Here is a 22,892-nt window from a genome sequence, read left to right on the forward strand (position 1 = left end):
GTTCATCAATTGTAACAAATATGCCCTATGACCCATAATACAAGGTGCAGATAACAGAGGAAGTTGTATGCAGGCACTGGAGGTCTATAGGAACTCTCTGTACATTTTTTTTTTTTTTTTTTGGCTGTGCTGGGTCTTCATTTCTGTGCGAGGGTTTTCTCTAGTTGTGGCAAGCAGGGGCCACTCTTCATCGCGGTGCGTGGGCCTCTCATTGTCGTGGCCTCTCTTGTTGCGGAGCACAAGCTCCAGACGCGCAGGCTCAGTAATTGTGGCTCACGGGCCCAGTTGCTCCGCGGCATGTGGGATCCTCCCAGACCAGGGCCCGAACCCGTGTTCCCTGCATTGGCAGGTACACTCTCAACCACTGCGCCACCGGGGAACCCCTCTCTGTACATTTTAGGTCAACTTTTCTGTAAATCTAAAACTGCTCTAACAAAATTAAGTCTGTTAATTTTTAAAACACTAGTTTGTAGGGAAGTGGTTGAATTTTATTAAATAACTGGTTAGTAAATAACTTTTACATTTTAATGTATTAATTCAACCATTAGTAATACTTTCATTGCAAATTGATTAAAAATGAGAAGGATTGGGCTTCCCTGGTGGCACAGTGGTTGAGAGTCCGCCTGCCGATGCAGGGGTCACGGGTTCGTGCCCTAGTCCGGGAGGATCCCACATGCCGCGGAGCAGCTGGGTCTGTGAGCCATGGCCACTGAGCCTGCGCATCCGGAGCCTGTGCTCCGCAACAGGAGAGGCCACAACAGTGAGAGGCCCACGTACCGCAAAAAAAAAAAAAAAAAAAAAAAAAGGATTTTTGCACTATGTATTTCATTTATATTCTGATATCAATTACCTTTTTACCATAGAATTAAAATCTTAAGGTTATCATCAAATTACACACTTTTATTTGGCGTTAAGATTCTAGAAACTCTTTGAAGGATTAGGTCTAGTTAGCAACAGGACTATAATACTCTCTAATGATAAAGGAAAGAGCTTAATAGCAAAGCTGTCTTCAAATCCACACTTCTAAATTTTGATTTTCTGCTTTTCTGCTGAGAGAATAGTTTAATTTCACAGAAAACAGTGGTATCCTTAAATGTCATGTATGTTTTTCACTTTTTTAGGATCAGGAATTCCCATCTTTGTTTCACTCAATTATAACTAAGATTGGATCCAAACCATTCATCGCAATTCTACCTGAGGGACCTTACACGTATAAATTAACAGAAAGGTTCCAATTTAAAAGTATTGCTCACAACAATAATAAATATCTGGCCATACTGGGAATGAATACTGGCCCATATTTGCTGAGTATTGTAAAACCAAGTATCTTGGCAGCTTCTCTTTGCAGAAGAAAGTTCAGAAATGACAGAAAGGCAATCTCCATTCCAACACATTTTAATTTGTTGTTTAGAACTCTGTGGTGTCAGACTACAAACTTATAAACATGATTTTTTTAAATGCCTTTGGAAAATGTCCTACTACAATATTTATAGCACATTATATTCAAAGTATAATGCAATGACTTTTAAATCAGTTGCATGAATTATAACTCAGTGCCATGATGACATGAATAATAATGTAAAAATCAGATTCATAATTTACAAAAATGTTGGTTGATAGATTGAAAATTGATATTTAAATCAGGCATTTAACATGTATGAGTAAAAATTTTTAATCAACATGAAAATATCATTGTGAGATTAATGTTAGAGTTATAAATAGAAATTCATGTATTTTTCACATTTTTGCTGCCACTGTCGATATTTAAATGACAAAAGTTTATACAATACTATGCAGTCAACCCAAATTATTTCAGATGTGACAGAATTGACAACAGCCAAAACCCACATTGAAAATATTAACACATTCATCACCAAGCATCGTGCCTTCAAGTCAAGTACCATTTGGACTTTTCCTATCTTTTTATCACAAATATATTATTTCCAAAATCTTGACCCTGACTATGGCTACACACACACACATACACACATAAATAAATATATATGTATAAATGTAGATAGACACTTGGAGTAACTATGCAGAATCACATTTATAAAATAAAGTTTAAATCATATACCAACTTCTAGAAAATAATGGAGTTTTTAAGTATACTTTTATCACTAAGATATATGAAAATGGTGGTAAAGATGAATAAATGTTACCAAAGTATAACAAGGTTAATGTGGCTTTTGGTAGATTTTTATATAAAAGCCATTCTCGTAAATGGCTCCTCAGAAGAGTGAAAGAGAAGATAACATCCTTCGCCCATCAACTTACGTTATAAAGGAGCAGGTTCAAAGTGCTGACAAATGTACCATTGTTCTCCCTCACAGAAATAGCAGCTGAGGACCTAAAACAGATTGAGGAAAAGGAAGGCATTGATGAGATTTTAAAAGTTTCAGTTATATCTTAATGTTAGATTTAAGGCAAAAAACTCTTGAGTAATCCTGACATACTTTTAACTAGGTCTGTAGTGTGCATACTGTTTAAATTACTGAACAGATAAATAATCAAACAGCAAGAGGGACTAAGTAAATACAAACTGTTCTTTATGATCTTTTTAGTTAAATAAGGAACCTTTTTTACACTTTTTATTACTTACATGAAACTTTTGCAGAAAAACCTCATTCCAAAGAAAATTGAATCTGATGCAAATACATTTTCATCAATTCCACTTCAATAGAAGTTTCATGAGATCAGGGACTTTGTTTTACTTTGTTTACTGCTGGAACATTGCATGGCACGTAGCACGTGTATAATATTTATTGAATAAATGAATATATTTCCATGTGCATTGAAGTTCAGGAATGTATTCAGTGGGAAGGTTGAGGGGAGCAGAGTGAAAGACTATGACCTCCTTCCCTCTGCACCTGTATCCTTTTGACTCAAGGCCTTTCTTTTCTTGTTTTCCACATCAAAATCTTGCTTTTGACCAAGTTGTTTGTCATCATTGTGCCATTACATCATCTATGAATATTTTTTACCTGAAGCAAAATGTGTCCTCCACATTCCCTGTGACTGAGATTAAACAATAACTACTTTTGTGATAGAAAACCCTAGAACTGGAGAGGGAAAGTTCTTATTCAATCACCCCATCTTGTCAAAAATATTTCACAAATCCATATGGTTATATTGTAACGTGGATGTATAACTGTCTTGGAGTATGTGCTTTGGGAGTAATGAATGAATACATGACTCTAAACAAAAGGCAATGACCGCAGTCCATGTCTGAAGCTCTTTGGCTCTGGGTGACACCACCTTTCCTGGGAAGCATCAGCAACTGTGCAGGTGACACCTCAGCAGGAGGCATGGAGACCTCAGATTCTGGGCAGCAGAGTCCACCAGTGAGAGATACGGCAGAGAATGAAGCTAAACAGGAGCCAAAAATGCAGTGACCGAATGTTCCACACACTGGAAACAGGACAGGCCCTTCTGGTGCATAAGCACCCAGGGTTCTTGGGTTCTTGGGCCGTTCTAAAGGGAGCTAGGAGAACCCCAGGCAGACATCTGATTAGTTTGAGCCAATTTTAATTGGGGGGAGATTAAAACTGAGCTGTTGATATGCATCATAACAATAACACTTACAGATGGATAGAGAGGTAGATAGGTAGGTAAGTAGACAGATAAGACCTTATATGGTTTCCATGAGATTGAGTTTAGCTATTCACAACAAATCCTACTATCTTTATAAGTCCCTCAAGGGTAAAAATGACTCAAACCAAAAGACAATATGAGAAAACAAGAATAAAATGCGACTTACGAAGCAAGCTGGGTATTATTAACCAGGTATTCCAATGGATAACTACAACTAAATTTGTAAAGAAGTCCAGGTAGGTAGCTGATGATTGTTGGTGGGTCTGGAGTATCAATATATCCTGAAATATTTCCTATTTGTACTGAAGTTGCATTTCCATAAGCACTGACTCCAGGAATTGTGGATACCTGTTAGAATGGTAGATCAAGCTCAGTTATTAAATAGTTACATGTAAATCTAGGCATTTCATATGCAAAATAAAGCATGTAGACAGATCATTTCTAGGGTCTGTTGCAACTATAACATGGCATGGTTTTGAGATTATACACATATAATGCTACTTATAAGTGATCATACGTCTTTTTCTTCTTCCTCTCATAAAGAGGGTGATTTTATTCTTTTTTAATTAGTTTTTATTGGAGTAGAGTTGATTTACAATGTTGTGTTAGTTTCAGGTGTACAGCAAAGTGAATCAGTTATACATATACATATATCCACTCTTTTTTAGATTCTATTCCCATGTAGGTCATTACAGAGTATTAAGTAGAGTTCCCCGTGCTATACAGTAGGTCCTTATTAGTTATCTATTTAATATATAGTAGTGTGTATATGTCAACCCCAATCTCCCAATTTATCTCCCCCGTTCTCCCCTGGTAACCATAAGTTTGTTTTCCACATCTGTGACTCTATTTTGTAAATAAGCTCATTTGTAGCATTTTTTTAGATTCCACATATAAGCGATATCATATGATATTTGTCTTTCTCTGTCTGACTCATATGTGTCTTTTAACTAAATAAAACTTCATATAACCAAAGACACTATACTCATATTTCATAAATAAGAAAGTAGAGAGACTACATGTCACTCGTTGTGCTACAGCAAGTAATTTGAAAATGCTCATGGGTAAAGTCCAAATTCCGTGGCATGGCCTAAAAGACCCCTGTTAATCTGATCTTGTTTTCCATGTTAGCTTCACATCTCCAGGCTCCCACTCTTGGTTAATAATGTCCCAGCCCCAAGGCCCTTGTTGCTCTGGCCTTTGTGCATACTCCTCCTGCCTCCACTCTCCCCTCCTCACCATGACATATCCCACTCCTCCCCTGGATCTCATCTTCCCTGGAAACTTCTCCTGATACACCCCACAGCTTCTATTCATGCAGTCACAGTGCATGAGCAGTCTGACTCAGCACACCCCCATCCATAATCAGAGCTCTTTGTGGGCAGGAGACCCTCCTGGTCTTGTTTGCCTTTGTCCCTTCAGCATAGCTCAGTGACACCAGCATCTTGGGGTCCTCGAGATAAATTCTGAACAAATGAATTAGGGTCACAAATTTTCTTAGGGTCGATCTTCTCAGGGTCTTCCTCTGTGGTACATGGAGGTTCTCATCCCCTTCCAGGACAATAGTTCTTAGCTGGGTTGCGGAGGGATCATGAACTCCTAGAATTTATATAAAAATATTGTCCATGTGTATATTTTCCTGGGACTGATTAGCTTTCATTTCTCCAATCCCACTAAAATTTAAGAACCAGCATTTCAGGAATAATCAATAATGTTCTTGACCTTCATAATACAATTGAGCTTCTCCCACCATGTCAAATACAATATGATGCTCAATTAATATTTTTAGCAGATATTATGGAGACTGGTAACATTTAATTTTCAATAATAGAATACACTTTATACATGAACCTAGGAGCACATGGGCAAAGCTGAAGCAATTATCTAGCTGACTCATGAAGAGAACCAAAATCATCATGAATGAAAACATTTTGATTCTAATCCAGATGATTTAGTAGTCTACTTAATTTTTCCCATACAGGACTATCCTTGGAGCAAACTCCAAAGGTGGTGACATCTAAGACAAAAATAAAAAACTAAGTGATTCTTCCTCTCTACACATGGCTTGCCTGACTGGCTAGCGAAACGTGCAAATTCTGTCTGCGAAAAAAAATTATATACATATATTTATATATATACACATGATATATATCTCAATTTTTATACCAGAGTAATTCAGCTCTAAAAAAAAAATGAAGGTACACACACAAACACGTATACACACACACACACACACACACACACACACACACACACACACAGGCTTTGTCTGGCATTTCTCCCAAATTGTTTTTCCAGCAGCAGGGTAAGACTGAAGTCAAGAGTAGAAAGCTCCTTGAAGGAGAGGCCTTGGGCGACCGTGGGAGGGGAGGAGGGGCAGGGCTGCTGCTCTCCACAGGGGCCCCCTCCCTCCACACGGAACCTTGGATGTGTAATAATCAACCTGAATCCCTCTCCCTCACTCTCCCTTAGGCCCACTTCATAACCTCTCTGCACACAACCCAGAGAGATGAATAAACGTTTTCAATAAAAAGAGTCAACAATACTCAAGCTGTAGACTTGGAAACGGTCATGGGCACAATATTCTAACTGCCATCCAGGAAAGATAAAGGAGATTCAAAAGAAATCTCTTTTTTCCTGTCTCCTATCTCCCACCACGTCTTAAAAGCCCTGCCCTTAGAATAATCAAGCTTTTCCCCTTAATCCCAAAACAATAATTTATCAAGAGGAAAAACTGATTCTCTCCTTCTTCACTGGGCTAAGTGGTCATGCTCATTGAATCTTCTTTTTGTCTTTGCTAGGATTAACCAATAAGACTATATTTAAACAAGCAAAAGAAAAAATAGTGCTAAATGAATTTTAGTGTAACACCCCCCAAATCACAATATTTTTACTTCAATTAATTTTAATTCCCAGGAGAGTGAATGCCTCTTTCAATTCTATTTTTGGTATTCAATGCATGCATAAATAAATGAATAGTGTAGACTAGTGGTTCTCATTCAAGGTGGAAATATTTGAAGTGGTGTTTTGATTTTCACAATGACTGGAGAGAGCGTGCTCCTGGGATTTCATGGGTAAGGACTGTGGTATGATAACATTTTGAAATTCAAAGGACAGTCCCACAGGATGAAGAATTTCACACTGGAAATGCTAACAGCCCTCTTTTACAAAACAGTGGTGTGGATCATTCAGTGGTAAACATGATACCTAGAAGATTCTAAGTTTCTCATTCTATATTTCATCTTTCTTCCTGAATGAGGTCACTAAGAAGCAATAGGCCAAGTGATCCATTGCCAAACTCACTGGAATATAAAAGATACTTCCATAAAACGCATGAGGAACATAGCTAATTATCATTAGATAATTAGATAATTAGATAATAACTGTAGAGACATATTCCTCAGTGTCACTCACACAAAATAATGTTGGTTAGAGTAGCACAGTTAATCTCAGGCCCCTCAACCACCAGCTACAATAAACAGAACCACTACTGGAAAATAAAATTGTATGATCGGGAGCAGAAGCCTCAAACAGGCAAAGGAAAGCTATTTGTTCAGTTTTATTGGAATTTTTTCTCGAAAGATAGATTGGGCTTCTGATTATTTCATGAAATTGGGAGTTTTTTTAGTTATGATCCCCAAACCTAGCACACAATTTCACACTAATCTTACCACTAAATTGTTTCCACAGCCCTCCAAGGTGCTGAGATTGATGATGAAAATGACCACTGCAGGAAAGGTGTTGTTATTGATGAACCCCCTGCAGTGGGAATCCCCATGCCTTCCGTTCAGTGCCAGGTCTGTTTCAGAATAACCGGAGAAAAGTACTGTGCAAAAATTAATCTTCATTGTAATGGCCTGGACCCCACAGTAGACACTGATGTCTCTTTCAGCTGAAATAAAAAATATAAAAAAACAAACAAATCACAAAAGCACAGCATGGGGTCCAAGAATAACTTTACCATCCCCTGAGGTATTTTCATCCCCTTGGTCTGTTTAATTCATTCCTATACTTGAATACACCATAATCCAACGTGAAAGTATTAGGAAAAATAGTCTTTGATTTAGTTATTTCAGGAGAGATCTTTGAGTGTAGAGATTATAGTGCATCTCTGTTTCCTTGTGCCCGGTACACAGTGGATGCGCATTAAATGTTGATTGGGTAGTGTAAAATGATTGGAGAATTGAGTGGAAAAAATTAGGTCACTGAGGAAATTCAGAAGAGAGTAACTGAATTATTTAGATCACCTGTCTAGAGTAGTGAGCCTCAGTACAAATGATGCATTTTCTCAAGTGTAAGGAAGAAGCAGTTAAAATCCATCCTAAGCCAAATTGTTGAGCACTTTGGTGTTTTGTAACCCATCTTATCCAGGATGTATAAACAAAAGCCATCTATCCAGATTCCATTTTATTTTATTAAATTATGCTAGAGAGGAAGAGAATGAAAACTTATCTGTTGATATTACAGTCAGACATGCAGTCTACCCTAAGAAAATTTTGCCAATGACTATGCCTGAATAAAAGCAATTAACTAGGCATGAAAATGTAAATACACAATTTGCAGTTTTCCATGATTCCATGAGTTATCAGTGATGGGATCCATTCCAGGTCTATAGACGTGAGCAGGCACACACACACGAACACACACACACACACACACACACACACACACACACACCCCACACACAAGATTTTCATGTCTCTATTTAGTTATTTTCTGCATGTAATGAGGAAAATATATGTAGAAAATGGAGAATTTGGCTGTTGCTAGGTAATTCCCCAGTGTCAGAAGCTTTCAGTTTTATTGGTTTTGGTAACTGTTACAGATTGAATTGTTTCCCTCCCTCCAGAAAAAAAAAAAAAGATACATTGAATCTTAACCCCCAGGACCTCGGAATGTGGTAATTAGTTTAGATGAGGTCATACTGGAGTAGGCTGGGTCTCTAATCCAATATTACTGGTGTTCTTCTAAAAGAAGTATCATGTGAAGAGACAGAGACACAGGAAGAAAAATGCCATGTGAAGACAGAGAATTGGAGTGACACACCTACAAGCCAAGGAACAGCAAAGACTGCCAGCAAACCACCAGAAGCTGGGAAGAGGCCAAGAAGGATTCTGTCCAGAGTCTCAGATGGAGTTTAGTCCTACTGATACCTTGATTTTTAACTTCCAGCCTCCGGAATTGCGAGAAAATAAATTTCTGTTGTTTGAAGTCACTCTGTTTATGCCACATGGTTACAGCAGACTTAGGAAATTAATACAGTAAGCTTACTACTTTTTACCACTCTTATTTTTTACCACTGAGATAAAGAATCTGAAACATACATCTGGTTTTCAAAGTGTGAAAACAAACAAATAAAAATGGATTAGGCTGTTCGGAGAAATCATCTTGATTGTTCAAAAAAGGAAAAACAAGCATAATAAAATATTTTTTGGTAAATGATCTAAGTAATATGTAAATGTCATTCATGACTTTTTGGCATAAAGTTAATTTGCTTAAATATATCCGTTCTAATCTATGGGTAAAAGTGTTCAATGGCATATTTCTTTGGAGTGTTTATTCTGCATACTGGCTTTTTGTTGGTAAAGTGAGTCATATTTTGAGGATACGAATCAATCAAAATGGAAATTTCTATATTTGATTATGATTTTAAACTCAATACAAAAAAGAAAAATTTTTTTCATAGCAAAAGACAGAAAGATGGAAAATCTTTTTCATGGCCAAAAGGCAAATATTAGGCTGCTTGGTAAGTAAAACTCCAAGCAATATTCCCCTTGTAGGTGGAAAATAAAATGATAACCCACAGATGAAGCATACTGTGCCAACACAGAAAATAATAAATACCACTTAAAATTGGGAGAATATCTCTATTAGCTTTCAACAACATTAGCTGTTCAAATGCAACTATAATTTTTAAATGATGCTCTTATTAAAATAATGAGTTCATTTTAACAAGTGTTTGAATGTTTCAAACATTCAAACTTCAAATTACATCTTAAATCTGGTGATTTTTCTCCATCTTTATGCTATTCCTTGGTCTATGCCATAATTATATTTTCCCTAGAATATTACATTAACCTCCTAACTGGTTCCTTTATTTCAACTCTTAATGCCCTCTGATTAGTACAGCTGTTAAAACGTGAATCCAATCATGTTACCTCTTTGCGAAGATCTTCAACAGCTATTCATTTCACTCAGGCCAAAAGTCCAAATCTTGAACCAGGTCCTCAAGACTCTGTGATCCACCACCTGCCTACCTCTGCATTCTCATCTCCTCTCTACTATCCCCCTTGCTCCCTACATCTGTTTCATTGAACTCTGTTCAGTTCTTTAAATGTATCACACTGAATCATAGAGGCCAGCATAGTGGTTACCTCTGAAGGAAAACTGTCTAGAATAGGGGAAACAAGGAAAATTTGGAGGATGATAAAATTGTTCTCTATCAATCTGGGTGGTGATAACATGAGTGTATACATACGTTAAAATTTCAAGCCACGCCCTTAAAATTGCTGCATCTTATTTTATATGTTATTCCTCAATAAAATACCGTATTTTAAAAAGCCTAATATAGGTTACACATGACCTTCAATCATTTTTTTCCCCTCCGTAGGATGCTTCTCCTATTCCCAATCTTTGTCTGAGGAGCTCCTACTCATCCCTCAGGTCTCGAATTTCATTGTCTTTTTCCCAAAGACTTTCCTGATCCCAAATCTAAATTATGCTACTCTGTCTTATGTTGTCGTATTGACTTGGAATCATATATGTATTTGTATAATTGTCTTCTCAATAAATTGAAAGTCCCAGAAAGCAGGAAGCCATGATATTCATTGATGTACTCCAGTGAGTAATTAATTAATTACTCACATAAAGTATGGGGCAATAGACTGCACTAAGGATGTACAAAGTAGTGGTCCTTTTTCTTAAGTAGATCACAGTCCATAAGTGGAGGTAGATGTGGCCCACATTTACAGAAAAATTGGACAGAGAACCATGGGGTGGCATCGAAAGAGAACCTTACCCAGACCAGTTGATTAGGAACAGCTTCCTGGAGAAGATGCCATTGAACTGAGTTTTGAAGTATCGGTAGGAGTTAGCTACAAAAAGGAGTGGGAAACTTACAGCACAAAGGGGACAGCATGAATGATGACAGAAGTGTGAAATAAATATGCTCAGGCTGGTTAGGAGCTGGACAGTTCATTAGAATTTAAAAAGCAAGGAGGAAATGGTAGGCAATAAGGCCAAGTAGCAAGCACATAGGCAAGATCACAGGAAACCTTCACATACAAAATGGTCTCTGTAAGGTAGCAAAATGTCTACTTAAATGTGAAATCAAACTCTCAACTACTAGACCGTGCACTAAGAACTCTTTATGCCTGGGAAAATAGAGAATGAGTATCATTGCATTACTTGGCATACCCTAAATGTATGGAAGTTAATACATATCATTAAATATGTTACAAAAGAGGTATCACTCCCTTAACTTAAACCAACTGAAGATTTTAGCTTCCTCACCTTTGTTTGAGAATTAATTGATGCCTATGCTAGCTTAACAATGGCAGTGATTGCTTTGTCCAGACATAGTGCTCTCTTCCGTTTTCTGCTTTATAACTGGAGACTTGTAACCCCTGCAGTGGAACTGAATTTGCTACAAGCTGATTCCACTTGGAGAAATGATAACAAACTAAAGACTTTACAGTGTAAGAAAGGATCTGTTCAAATCCATCCTAACCTAGCTTTCTAAAGACTTTTCACTGTCCCTTCCAAGGAACACATTTTTCCCTGGTTGTAGATACTAAAGACATCTATTCAGCACAACTTTTCCATTTGTGAGGCTTTGAGGGAAACAAAAATGCTACTTCAAGTTGCCAAAGAGCAATTTCTGCCAAAAGTAGAGAAATTTTTTTCAGTTACTGAATAACAGTTGCTCTCAACAACTAATTTTTTTTAGCCTTTTTATTGTCCAATCCCTGGCCTGAATTGTAATATCCCTTTGAACAACACTGCAGTATTAAACAATCCAATGAATACAAGCTAATGACAAAAAATAATCAAGGAATAAACATCTTTAGATGTTTGGTTTCTAGTGTTTTCTGTCTAAAGATACTAAGTATGTCTAAAATGGTAGGCCTACATACAGAGTTTATGTGCAGTTATGCTGCCAAAAGGGTGATTTTTCCCCTGATATTTAACCAAGCTAAGTTATTCATAGAAAATTTAAAAATGCAGTATTCAATTGAATTCAGATAAAAATAAAGAGATGTTCTGCACTCCTCTTACCTACCAATCAGGCAATGAGTTTGTCTCAGATTTTCTAAAATTATGCAAATTTAAATATCCTGTCACACTAAATATCCTGTCACCATCTATTTCACCATGTACAAAAACATAGCCTGATATGGGGTTCATAGAATATGGTTACCATATAAATGGAGTAAAAAGGGAATGGATCCAATTCTGTATATGTGAATAAAAACATCACTCTACCTATTTATCTCCAAGAAAGTTCCATTCCTAGAACACCTAATATACTTTTCTCTTTAGACATAATTAATGACAATATATTCTCAGCATATGATTCACATATTTAACAAATATATCTATTTTCTTTTTCTCAACAATTCCATACTCAACTGGCTTACATCCAATTGCATCCAGATGAGGCTAATGATTCCTAGTTTTTGATACATGGAATGATTTTTTTCTCATCTCAATACTAAGTTTGAGACCTACATTTCCTTTCAGTAGTGTCAGAATATTTAACATGTTCTAATTATTACCTGGATTAATAAGGGCACAGATCAATGCAAGTATTCAAATAATTTGCACACATATATTCTGCAACACAAACACTCCAGAATTGAACTGAACTCAGCACTGCAGTGCAGTGGCTCAAAATGTTCCTTCACTATTGACCTGAAAATGTAAAAATCTGTATGAAAAGCAATTCTGGGTGTCAGTGTAGATTGTAAAAAAAGGGTGGGGTGCACAGGAGTTGAACACACAAAATCAGTGCCATCAGTTTTACACAAGCTAGAGGCTATTTGGTCCTATTTATTTTCAAGATCTAAACTACATGCCACTTCATGTTAACAAAGTATCCAAAAAAAGCATTTGTTTATATACAGTATGCTAGTCTCTGTGCTAAACTCTAAGGATAAAGACATTAACAGGACTCCTTCATTTCAAGGAACTCATGGTTGGGTAAAGGACACAGAGAAAAAAACAGACAATTGCAATGCAGTTGATAATGATATGATAGAGGTTTGAATACCACGTTATATACAACCATGCCTCGGTAGGGCACAGCTGTTTGGAAGGGATTGTTGGGAAGAAATGAAACAGTTCCAACTGGCTAAATTTTATAAGAAATTGATTAGATGATGGCATGAAGAGAAGAGGATGTCAAACTTATGGTCAAGTTTCTAGCATTAGTGACTGGGTGGATTATTCCCTGAGATAAGGAATACAGGAAGGAAAAAGATGATGAGCTCAGTTTTTGAGAGGCTGAGGTACACATGGGACATTCAAGCAGAAATATACAGCAGGTAGTTGGAAATAAGAGTCTAATATTTAGAGGATAGAAAAGAGTAAGAATTATAAATTTGATAATCACCAATACTCAGTACGTCAATTATAAACAATAATAATAGATGAAATACCCATTGAGAGCACTCAGGTAATAGAAATGGGCTGAGAAAAGAAAAACAATTTCTAAGGCTTCCTTTTATAAGACTTCATTTTTCCAATGATATATAGTCATTCTCTTCCGCTCTACCCCACATCACATTAACTATGAGTCTGCAATATCACCTACATTATACCTGGAAGTGGATATTTGCTTTCCCACTAGATTATGAACTCATTGAAAGCTCTGGGTTTTCCCAGCGTGCCTAACAAACATTCAGCAAGTGTTTATTAAAATATGTTTAATTAAACTCTTTCACAAACAGCATGGATGATTTCTAACTTTTCTTTTTTTTTTTTTTTTCGGTACGCGGGCCTCTCACTGCCGTGGCCTCTCCCATTGCGGAGCACAGGCTTCGGACGCGCAGGCCCAGCGGCCATGGCTCACGGGCCCAGCCGCTCCGCGGGCATGTGGGATCCTCCCGGACCGGGGCACGAACCTGCGTCCCTGCATCAGCAGGCGGACTCCCAACCACCGCGCCAACCACTTCCTAAAAAGTTAGGAAGCCCCTAACTTTTTAATATCAACTTTCAAGATTCACAAAGAAAATATGTGCTCAATGATATAGGTTCATCTTGACTGTTCATCCAGAACTCGTATTTCCTATCTGTACTCTGCCAACTGCCTGAGATGATTCTTGTTTTCAGACTTTTACAGGAACATCAAAATTCTCTATGTCAGATATTTTCTAATTCAACACACTAAATAATATGAAATTAATACATTTTTGCTATTTGTTTAGGTATTTAGCTTTTTTAAGTGCATTAGTCTGGCAATTAATTATCTTGCCTTATTATTAATAATAAATTTTTAAAATCATTTCCCCTTAACAGCAAGGGATTTGCTAATCCCTACTGTCATTAATAGCAAGCAAGTGCGTGACAGCCAGTTGGGGTTGGCATAAACACTCTGGTATGTAACAACATAAAGCTGGCAAGACATCATGAGTACCACGCTCCAATCAGCACTTCTTATGAATATGCATTATACAGAATCTTATTAAAATGCAGATTCTGATTCAGTAGATCTGGGATGGGGCCTGATCTTTACATTTCTCACAAGCTCCCAGGTGATGCCAATGTTGCAAGTGAAGGGGAGCAGAATATGCCACCCCAAAATATGCCTCTTGGGCATAAGGACTACCTTAAATTGATTATTTTTAAGAAACAGCAGGGATTTCCCTAGTGGCGCAGAAGTTAAGACTCTGCACTCCCAATGCAGGGGGCCCAGGTTCAATCCCTAGTCAGGGAAATAGATCCCACATGCATTCTGCAACTAAGAGTTTGCATGTCACAATTAAGCAGCCCTCGTGCCACAACTAAGACCCAGTGCAACTAAATAAATAAATAAAATTTTTTTTTTAAAAAAGAAAAAAGAAATGGCAGACATAGGAGAATCCCTGAAAACAAATGGAAGTTACTCTTCTGAAAGAGACATTTACATTTATAAGGGAAATCTCCATTTGTAAGTGCATCTCCTTCTCTGTACCAGGAAGGAAGAGGGGAACTAAACCTCCAGAAACTCTTACAAAGGAGGCTACAGACCTAAATCTGCATAACAACCATACTCCTGTTTACTGTGATTTACCTGATGACCTCCCATAACTGGCTTCCCCACCACCACCATCTCTTTTGTCTTTAGCTTGAGATGGTATTTAAGGTAGTGGCTTGGGCCATTTCAGGGAGTTACTCCATTTTCCTGGTACACAAAATATAGGAGTAATCCTAGATTCATGGAGTGAATTACTCCATGGAGGGATTACTCCATGAATATAGGAGGTTTACATGTTATTAAACTTCTATTTGTTTTTTTCTATTAATCTGTCTTTTATTATAGGGGGCTTCAGCTAAGAACCTAGAAGGGTAGAGGGAAAATTATCTTTCCTCCCCTACACAAGTCTCTTAACCAACTGAGTTACTTAGTCATAACTATACATTTTGATTGGGCAGGAAGTAATCCTTAGGTGGGTTCTATCAGGTGGGATTAAGCACTCCCAGAAAACCGTATGATTTATAGGCTTACAACAGGGAGAGATTTGGATGAAAAAGGGACAGGAAAGAGAGAGAAACAAATTGTAAAGGGCATGGGTGTGTGACTGAATCCCTTCCTTTTTGAGGAACTAACTGGTTTGAATTACAATGAAAGAGGGTTGTGAAAGGCTTTGCGAGACTGAACCCAAATGAGTCTACTTTAGTGCTCAGGTGGCAATGTGTGAAATAAAATTGGGAAGAGGGTCAGTCTTCTCCTTCCCCACCTCCACCCCATGCTACAAACCATAGCTGTTTAATAACCAGAGGAGCAGGACAGTTACCTCAAATGGCACTAGGCCCGGGCACTCCTCGAAACAACTGAAAGAGATGTGTGAGGCTGCGTGAGTCTATTGTGAGCAACTGACGGCTCTGGGCAGTCAGATGCAGTATTTCCCAGACTATGATTGCACCTGGATCCATGGGCTGGTTTATACACACTTAAAGGTAGCATTGGTTTAAAACTGATTGTATGAACCAAAACCTATTCAGTATAATAGGAGGAGTCTTTTCTGTATGCTGAAGACTGCGCTGCTTTGTAGTACCACAGAAATCTCACCTGGAAATAAAGGGCACTCATCCCTCAGTATCCATGGGGGATTGATTCCAGGACCACCCTTGGATACCAAAATTTAAAAGAAATCCATGGATGCTGAAATCCCTTACATAAAATGGCATATGCAGTATTTGCATATAACCTATGCACATCTTCCTATATATTTTTAATCATCTTTAGATTACTTATAATACCTAATATGATGTAAATGTTATGTAAATACAATGTAAATGCTATATAAATGTTTGCTGGCATGCAGCAAATTCAAGTTGTGCTTTTTGGAACTTTCTGGAATTTTTTTTCTGAATATTTTCATTGAGGTTGGTTGAATCCACAGATGTGGAACCCATGGATATGGAAGGTCAACTCTAATTTATTTCCTGGACTCCAAGAGATATTCCAAGACTATATAATCTTAGCAGATTATAAAAGTAATTTATATATCATTTTTAATTCTATCTCTATAAAATGAGAGTAGCAATATTTGGCACTACATAAACTTAAAATTGCTTAGAAAACAGATGTTATATTTGTTGTTTTAACACAATTTTTAAAGTTAATTCTCCTCAAGTTTTTATACAATATTGAGCAAGAAGTTTAAAAGGGGTATTGATATTTCATCTACCCAAAATACCAGCAGCTGATGAAGAATTTAAAGTGGATTAGGAATTCAGGTTTCCCCTCTGTATTGAACAGGTTCGTCACCACCTCAGTTTTCCCCTTCTGTTTCTCATTAGCAAATGCAAGCTGTTGTCTGCAGGGCTGAAAGAAATGCATTACGCAGTCCTCCATAAACTTTGCAGGCTTCTATTCACACTTGCTAGAACTAGAAGAGTTTGGTCATCTTTTCAAGCAGAAAAAAGCATATAGGTTTTACTTATACAAGTAGAGGAAATGAAAAAATCCATGCAATAAGGAACTTTGTTATTAAAATAAAGAAGAACAATTCAGAACTCTGAATTGTTCAGTTACTGAACTTGCTAATTCCTCTTCTCTCCACTGCACTTTATCACTGAAGGTTAATCAGGATGTGATCTGCAATCGCTGTCTCGATCAGCTCTTCTGCCTCATCTGGTGTAGTAATTGCAGTCACAGCTGCAAAGCGAAAGCAGGTATCCTCTTCACAGCTTGCAGACCAAAACACTACTACTATGTAGGAAGGCAGCAGAATTGGCCTTTCTTACCTACACAGAGAGACAGAACGTATTCCCTGGGATAATTATTCCATAATCCACTCTTACTTTGTCTTTGGGCACAGAACAGTGCAATGGTTAAGCAAAGCCTAACACAAAATCAGGCAGCTCATTTTACTTGACCTGCCCATGAAGTCTATCACTGAAATAGGTGATTCTCTATTTTATTTCCTGGGGAACACTGGTACTCATTGAAATATTAATAAATATTATCAGAGAAAAAATTTCCTTAGTCAAGCTGGTCCTGAAAAAGCTAAACAAATTTTCCTACCATATGATTTTTCAAATTCTTTAATGTAGCAGTTTCCATTGTGATTCTCCATTTACACATAATTTTAAAATTTTAGTTTTATTGAGATACAATTGACATACGGCATTATATAAGTTTAAGGTGACAGCATAATGACTTGACTTACACTTATTGTGAAATGATTACCAAATAAGTTTAATTAATATCCATCATTCATATAGATACAAAAAAAAGGAAAAAAATGCTTTTTTCCTTGTCATGAGAACTTTGAGGATTTACTCTCTTAGCAACTTTTAATATATTTTAAATATAGCATACATCAGTGTTAACTATAATCATCATGTTGTACATTACATCCCCAGTATTTATTTATCTTATAGTGTGAAGTTTGTACCTTTTGACCACTTCGATCCATTCTCCCATGCCCCCACCCCTGCATCTGGTAAGCACAAATCTCTTCTCATTTTCTATGAGTTTTGCTTTTGTTTTTTAGATTCCACATATAAATGAGATCGTATAGTATTTGTCTTTCTCTGTATGACATTTCACTTAGCATAATAACATTTGCAGTCCATCCACGTTGTCACAAATGGCAGGATTTCCTTCTTTTGTGTGTGTGTGTGTGTGTATCTCACAACTTTATCCATTCATCTGTTGATAAACACTTTGGTTGTTTCCATGTCTCAGCTACTGTAAATAATGGTGCAGTGAACATAGGGTACAGATGTCTCTTTGACATAATGATTTTGTTTCCTTTAGATATATACCCAGAAATGGAATTGCTGGATCATACGGTAGTTCATTTTTATTTTTTGAGAAATCTTTAAACTGTTTTCCATAATTGCTGCACCAATTTACATTTCTACCAGCAGTGCACAAGGGTTCCCTCTTCCCACATTCTCACCAGCATTTATCTGTTGTCTTTTTGATGATAGCTATTCTGACAGGTGTAAGGTGATATCTCATTGTGGTTTTAATTTGTATTTCCTTGAGGATTAGTGAGCACCTTTTCATGTGCCTACTGTCCATCTGTATGTCTTCTTTGGAAAAATGTCTATTCATTTGTTTGCCCATTTGTAATTGGATTATTTGGTTTTTGGTATAAATCATTTTTTAAACTTAGTATTCAAGATTCACTTTAAGGCATCATGGTTTGATGGAAAGAGCTCTAGTGTTATATCTCTGACAATTGCTAGCTTTGCAGTATTAGAAAAATTCTAATCCTCAATCTCCATATCATAAAGTAAAAATTAAAAAGTTTTGTAGGTTTATTGTAAGAAACAAGAGAGAATTACATAATGTGCCTTGACTGGTTAGTTCACCATAAAACAATGTCAGGCCACAAAGTTTCTGGTGTCATTAACCTAATCTCTCCTTGATTGTGCCTTTATCATTAAAGACTTCTTTAGAGGCTTGAAAGTTTAGGCCGACCCTTACATATACCGTCTTCTAAAAGAGGGGCTGGTTCCAGAAGGTATCCATTAGTTGCAGAGGCCAAATGCATTTATCTGCATGTTTCACTTTGACCAGATAATTCTTTGGTACTCTAAAAGTCAACTATGGATTGCATTTTATTCTTGGAAGAACATAATTATAATGTCAGTTGGGCATGAGTCTATTCCCTGCTACTAGCTTCGATAGGCAAGAGTTAACTACCTTTAAAATTAAATGGTATCCCTTTAAATTTAAAATGAATTAGGCCATGGTGGTTCCCTTGGCTTAAGGATAAATGGCATGGAAATTAAAGAAAATAGTTCTAATGTCATGAAACAGCAAAGGTCAGATAGGGTGAGATGATTACTCTCATCATTATTAACATTACTTTGCATTTAGATAGCTCCTCTCCTTTGCCAGACTCATTCTCATTCTAGCCCATTGCTTAGTATCTGAGCAGCTTGTGGAGCTCCTTATGACATCAAGGGTGATCCTGATGTGGAAGAGAAGCCACAGGTCAAGAGGGGAGTGAGCAATTAACCTTCAGGCTTTATTTGCTCACTCTGGTCTTTTGCACACAACCTGCAAAAATGGGCTTACTTGAAAAGACTACCCATATAAACTTAAAGCCTCTCATGGAACTTTTGATTTATCTGAATTTTAGGTTTTTTTAATATAAATTTTAAATTGCAACAATGTGTGTGTGTGTGTATAAATTTGGAAAGTTTGGATATTTGTTGTCTAAGCCCAAAAGTACTAAAAGTGCTAACATGCGTAAGGACAAATACAAATTAAAAATAAGAGTTTTAATTCTCCCTGTTGAAAATAAAGGAAGAGACCATTTATATCAGAAAACTTGTAAGTACTTTCTCTTCTCCTTGAAATGTATATAAATCCTTTTGAAAATTAGATAGGACTTTTGTCAGCTTTATGATGCAGGGACGTCTTTCTCAAGGACTTGGGAACCATCTCTTAGAAATGTAAGCATCAAGGAAAATAGTATCCTTATCTCACAGTCTGGGGAGGGTGGGAGCCTCACTTCTGAGGGAGCCTTGCTCCAAATCACAAAAGTACCTCCTTTCATAAAGGTATGAGAATTTTATCTTCCCTCTGGAGAAAGCTACTATACTAACACAGATGGTCACCTCAATTACCAGATAAATTCAGGATGAACTATACATGACAAATGGTGCTGTCAAGTCCTCTTACTTGAGAACTAATTATTATTTATTTTGAAAACATGTATGCAATGGGTTGCCTCTGCTTGACTATGTAAAAGAGTGAGATTCCTTTCTGTCTTTGCAAACTTTTAATGAATTGCCTGTGTTGAGCATCACATTCTGGTTTAATGCTTATTCAATGATAAATGTGTTCTCATTTCTACTATCTTTGTGGAAAGAATTTTGGGGTTGGGAGAAGATTTTGTTTTTAGTTATATTTCCCCAAACATGACTGTGCTTTTAACTGGAATAATGGATTCAAGAAAGTAATAGAATACCGTCAGCTGTTCTCAATCATAATGCATATGAGACTCATCTGCAGGATTTAAAATACAAATTCCCAGCACCATATTCAGAGATTCTGACACTACATATCTGGGGGAAAGCAGTGAAGTCCACACTGAACAACTATCTCAGGTGATTTTTGATGCCGATGGTCAGTGGGCACCATTGTAAATGGAAGTTTTAACATAATTTTAAAATTTTACCATATGAAAAATACTTCCTTTTGCTGTCCTAGTCACTCCTTGGCTTATTTACAGGTTTTATTTACCTTTACAGGTATACTACATCATCAGCTAGTTCCTCTCTGCCGAGCAATCTTCTTACATTCTGGCCTTCTCTTTTATCCATAACAGGGTAAGACTTGACTACGCTTCCCAGGCCCCAGCCAGGCCTCTGGCCCCTCACTCTCTGAGGGCCTCTGCCTTCCACTTCAACCAAGAAGATGAACATAATTAGCATCTCTCTGCCTCTGTCTTTTATTTCTCTTCTCTCCTAAATCAAACAAACAGCTGCCGCTTTTCCAAGGTTAACTCCTCCACCTGTACCTTTGATCGCTTCCATATTTTCTTTCCTCATTACATCAATTATTTCTTTGTTAGTATTCCTAGTCTCTGAATACTTTCCCTTTGCTCATGTAGACTCAGGTGTCTCTAGTCCTCTAATCCAAAAATCTCCGTTCTCATTTAAACTGCTGGCTCAGTTTACTCCTCCCTTTCTTTCACCACCAGGGTTATTTAAATAGTAGTCTATTTCCACAACTTTCCTTTTCCTACCCCTCATTCATTGCTCACTCACTGCACAGGGATTCAACTCTCACACAGCTATTTTTGGTTTCAACCTCTCTCTTCGGACCCAGGTCCATATTTCCTACTTCTGAGTAGAGGCTGCCACTCTACTCTCTAAGAGCACTTCAAAGTCATTATTTTCGACCCCAAACTTCCTTTCTAAAACATGCAAATGCCCTATACTTTTGGCGTCAGTTAACAGTATCAACATCCAGTTATCTAAGTTCAAAACAGCCTCTAGCCTTCTCTTTCTCTCACTTCCCAAGTCAAATCAGTTCTCAAGTTCTGGGGAGTCCACCACAAAATACTGCATCTCTTAATAACTGTCTCCTTCTACTGCTTCCATTGTCACTGCCTTTGTGACATGTCTCTCTGCCTCTAGTCTCTTCTAACTTGATTCTGTCCTTCATACTTTCCCCAACGTCTGCTTTCTGAAACAAAATGTGACCACATCAAATCCTTAAAAAGGTATGTTTAAAAAGATGCAATGGCTCTTCATTGCTTACAAAATGAAGACAAAACACTTTTATTACACAAATAATACAAAAAGTATCCTTGCCAAAACAATTGAACCTGAATTTACTCAAACCTCTAGCTCTCATTAGTTGACAGGTTATACAGGAAAAGAGAAGCATGTTAAATGACACATAAGAGTTACAGTCAACCAGATCCAGAGTGTTGGAATTCTAAGAAACAAATAACCAAATTATTTAAAGAGATAAATGGCATTTTAGAAAAGCAAGGGACTTCTATAAATTAAGACAGACTTAAGAAACACGTCAACAAATGCACCATGTGGATTTAGAGGCAAATTGGCTGAGTATAAGATGATATTGAGTAATTATTGTTAAGTTTATTAGATATACAAGTGTAATGACTTTTTATAGTTCTTTTCACTTATATATATAATGAAACATGAATAATGAATTTATTTTTAAATATTTCAGAGATGGAGGTAGTAAGGAGAGATAAACAAAATTTACAAATGTTGACAACTGATGAAGCTGTATGATTACTATGAGTGCTTTTTTACTAATCTCTACTTTTGCATATGTTTGAAATTTCCCATAGTAAAAAAAAACAAAAATCCTATCATTTGTGGTATTCAAAATCATTAAGAACCCTGCTTTAACTTATCTTTGTAAACTTGTCTTTGGACATTCCCCATCCTGACCTCCTTATTTTACTAAACCTGTCAAGTACTTTCATACTAGGTCTGGGCTCATGAAGCCATTCCTACATACTCTTGTCTTTATTCTGGAGCAAGCCCGATTACCTTTCCTCAAATAAATTAGAAACGTCACATGATTTACTATTCAAACATAATCGCTCTTTCCAGATACAATTAGAGAAAATATTGGGTTCGGACTTACCAGGAAATCTACTGTGGAGGTTGGTGTCACAATTGTAGCCATTGAACTGAGCAGACCCTGGAAGCACTCTAATTGTTAGAAGCAAGAGCAACCATATCCGTTCCATTGCAAAACCTAGAAAAGAGTTACATTTCATGTGGACATCACCAGCCTTCACTCTCACTTGCTGGGAAGACTGAGGCTGATCTCACCTCACTGTTGGATAGGCAGGCTGTCTACATCCATGCAGGCAAAGCTCATTAAAGACCTAAGGATTATCAGAAATAATTATCGACAATGAGGCAGAGATTTTGGCTACAATATTTCAAAATTATTTTTATTCTTTGACTCCAGTTTGCAAGCGTGACAAAGCTAGGCTTTTGTAGTAGAACTAAGATATAAATCATAACATTTGCGAAAGAAAGATTTTTATTATAAATAGGAAGAACTCAAACCAAGTATTTAGCAGATTAGAACAGCATAGCTAGGCAGACTGACTGATTTGGAGGCA

The 22,892-nt window shown here is 37.0% G+C and overlaps 1 protein-coding gene across 1 annotated transcript in view; it reads right to left on the bottom strand.

Annotated features, from left to right (window-relative positions):
• The window catches only part of ZPLD1 (zona pellucida like domain containing 1), a 40,667-nt gene extending 18,159 nt beyond the window's left edge, over window positions 1-22,508 (bottom strand). Inside the window, exons 1-4 of the mRNA XM_032630705.1 lie at window positions 22,403-22,508; window positions 7,266-7,486; window positions 3,761-3,942; window positions 2,278-2,350 (exon numbers count right to left, since the gene is read on the bottom strand). Of these exons, the coding sequence (XP_032486596.1) occupies window positions 2,278-2,350; window positions 3,761-3,942; window positions 7,266-7,486; window positions 22,403-22,508 (582 nt within the window). The remainder of the gene's footprint in view (window positions 1-2,277; window positions 2,351-3,760; window positions 3,943-7,265; window positions 7,487-22,402) is intronic.
• Window positions 22,509-22,892: the final 384 nt, after the last annotated feature.

Source organism: Phocoena sinus, chromosome 4 (genome assembly GCF_008692025.1).
Source record: "Phocoena sinus isolate mPhoSin1 chromosome 4, mPhoSin1.pri, whole genome shotgun sequence".
Classification (NCBI taxonomy): domain Eukaryota; kingdom Metazoa; phylum Chordata; class Mammalia; order Artiodactyla; family Phocoenidae; genus Phocoena; species Phocoena sinus.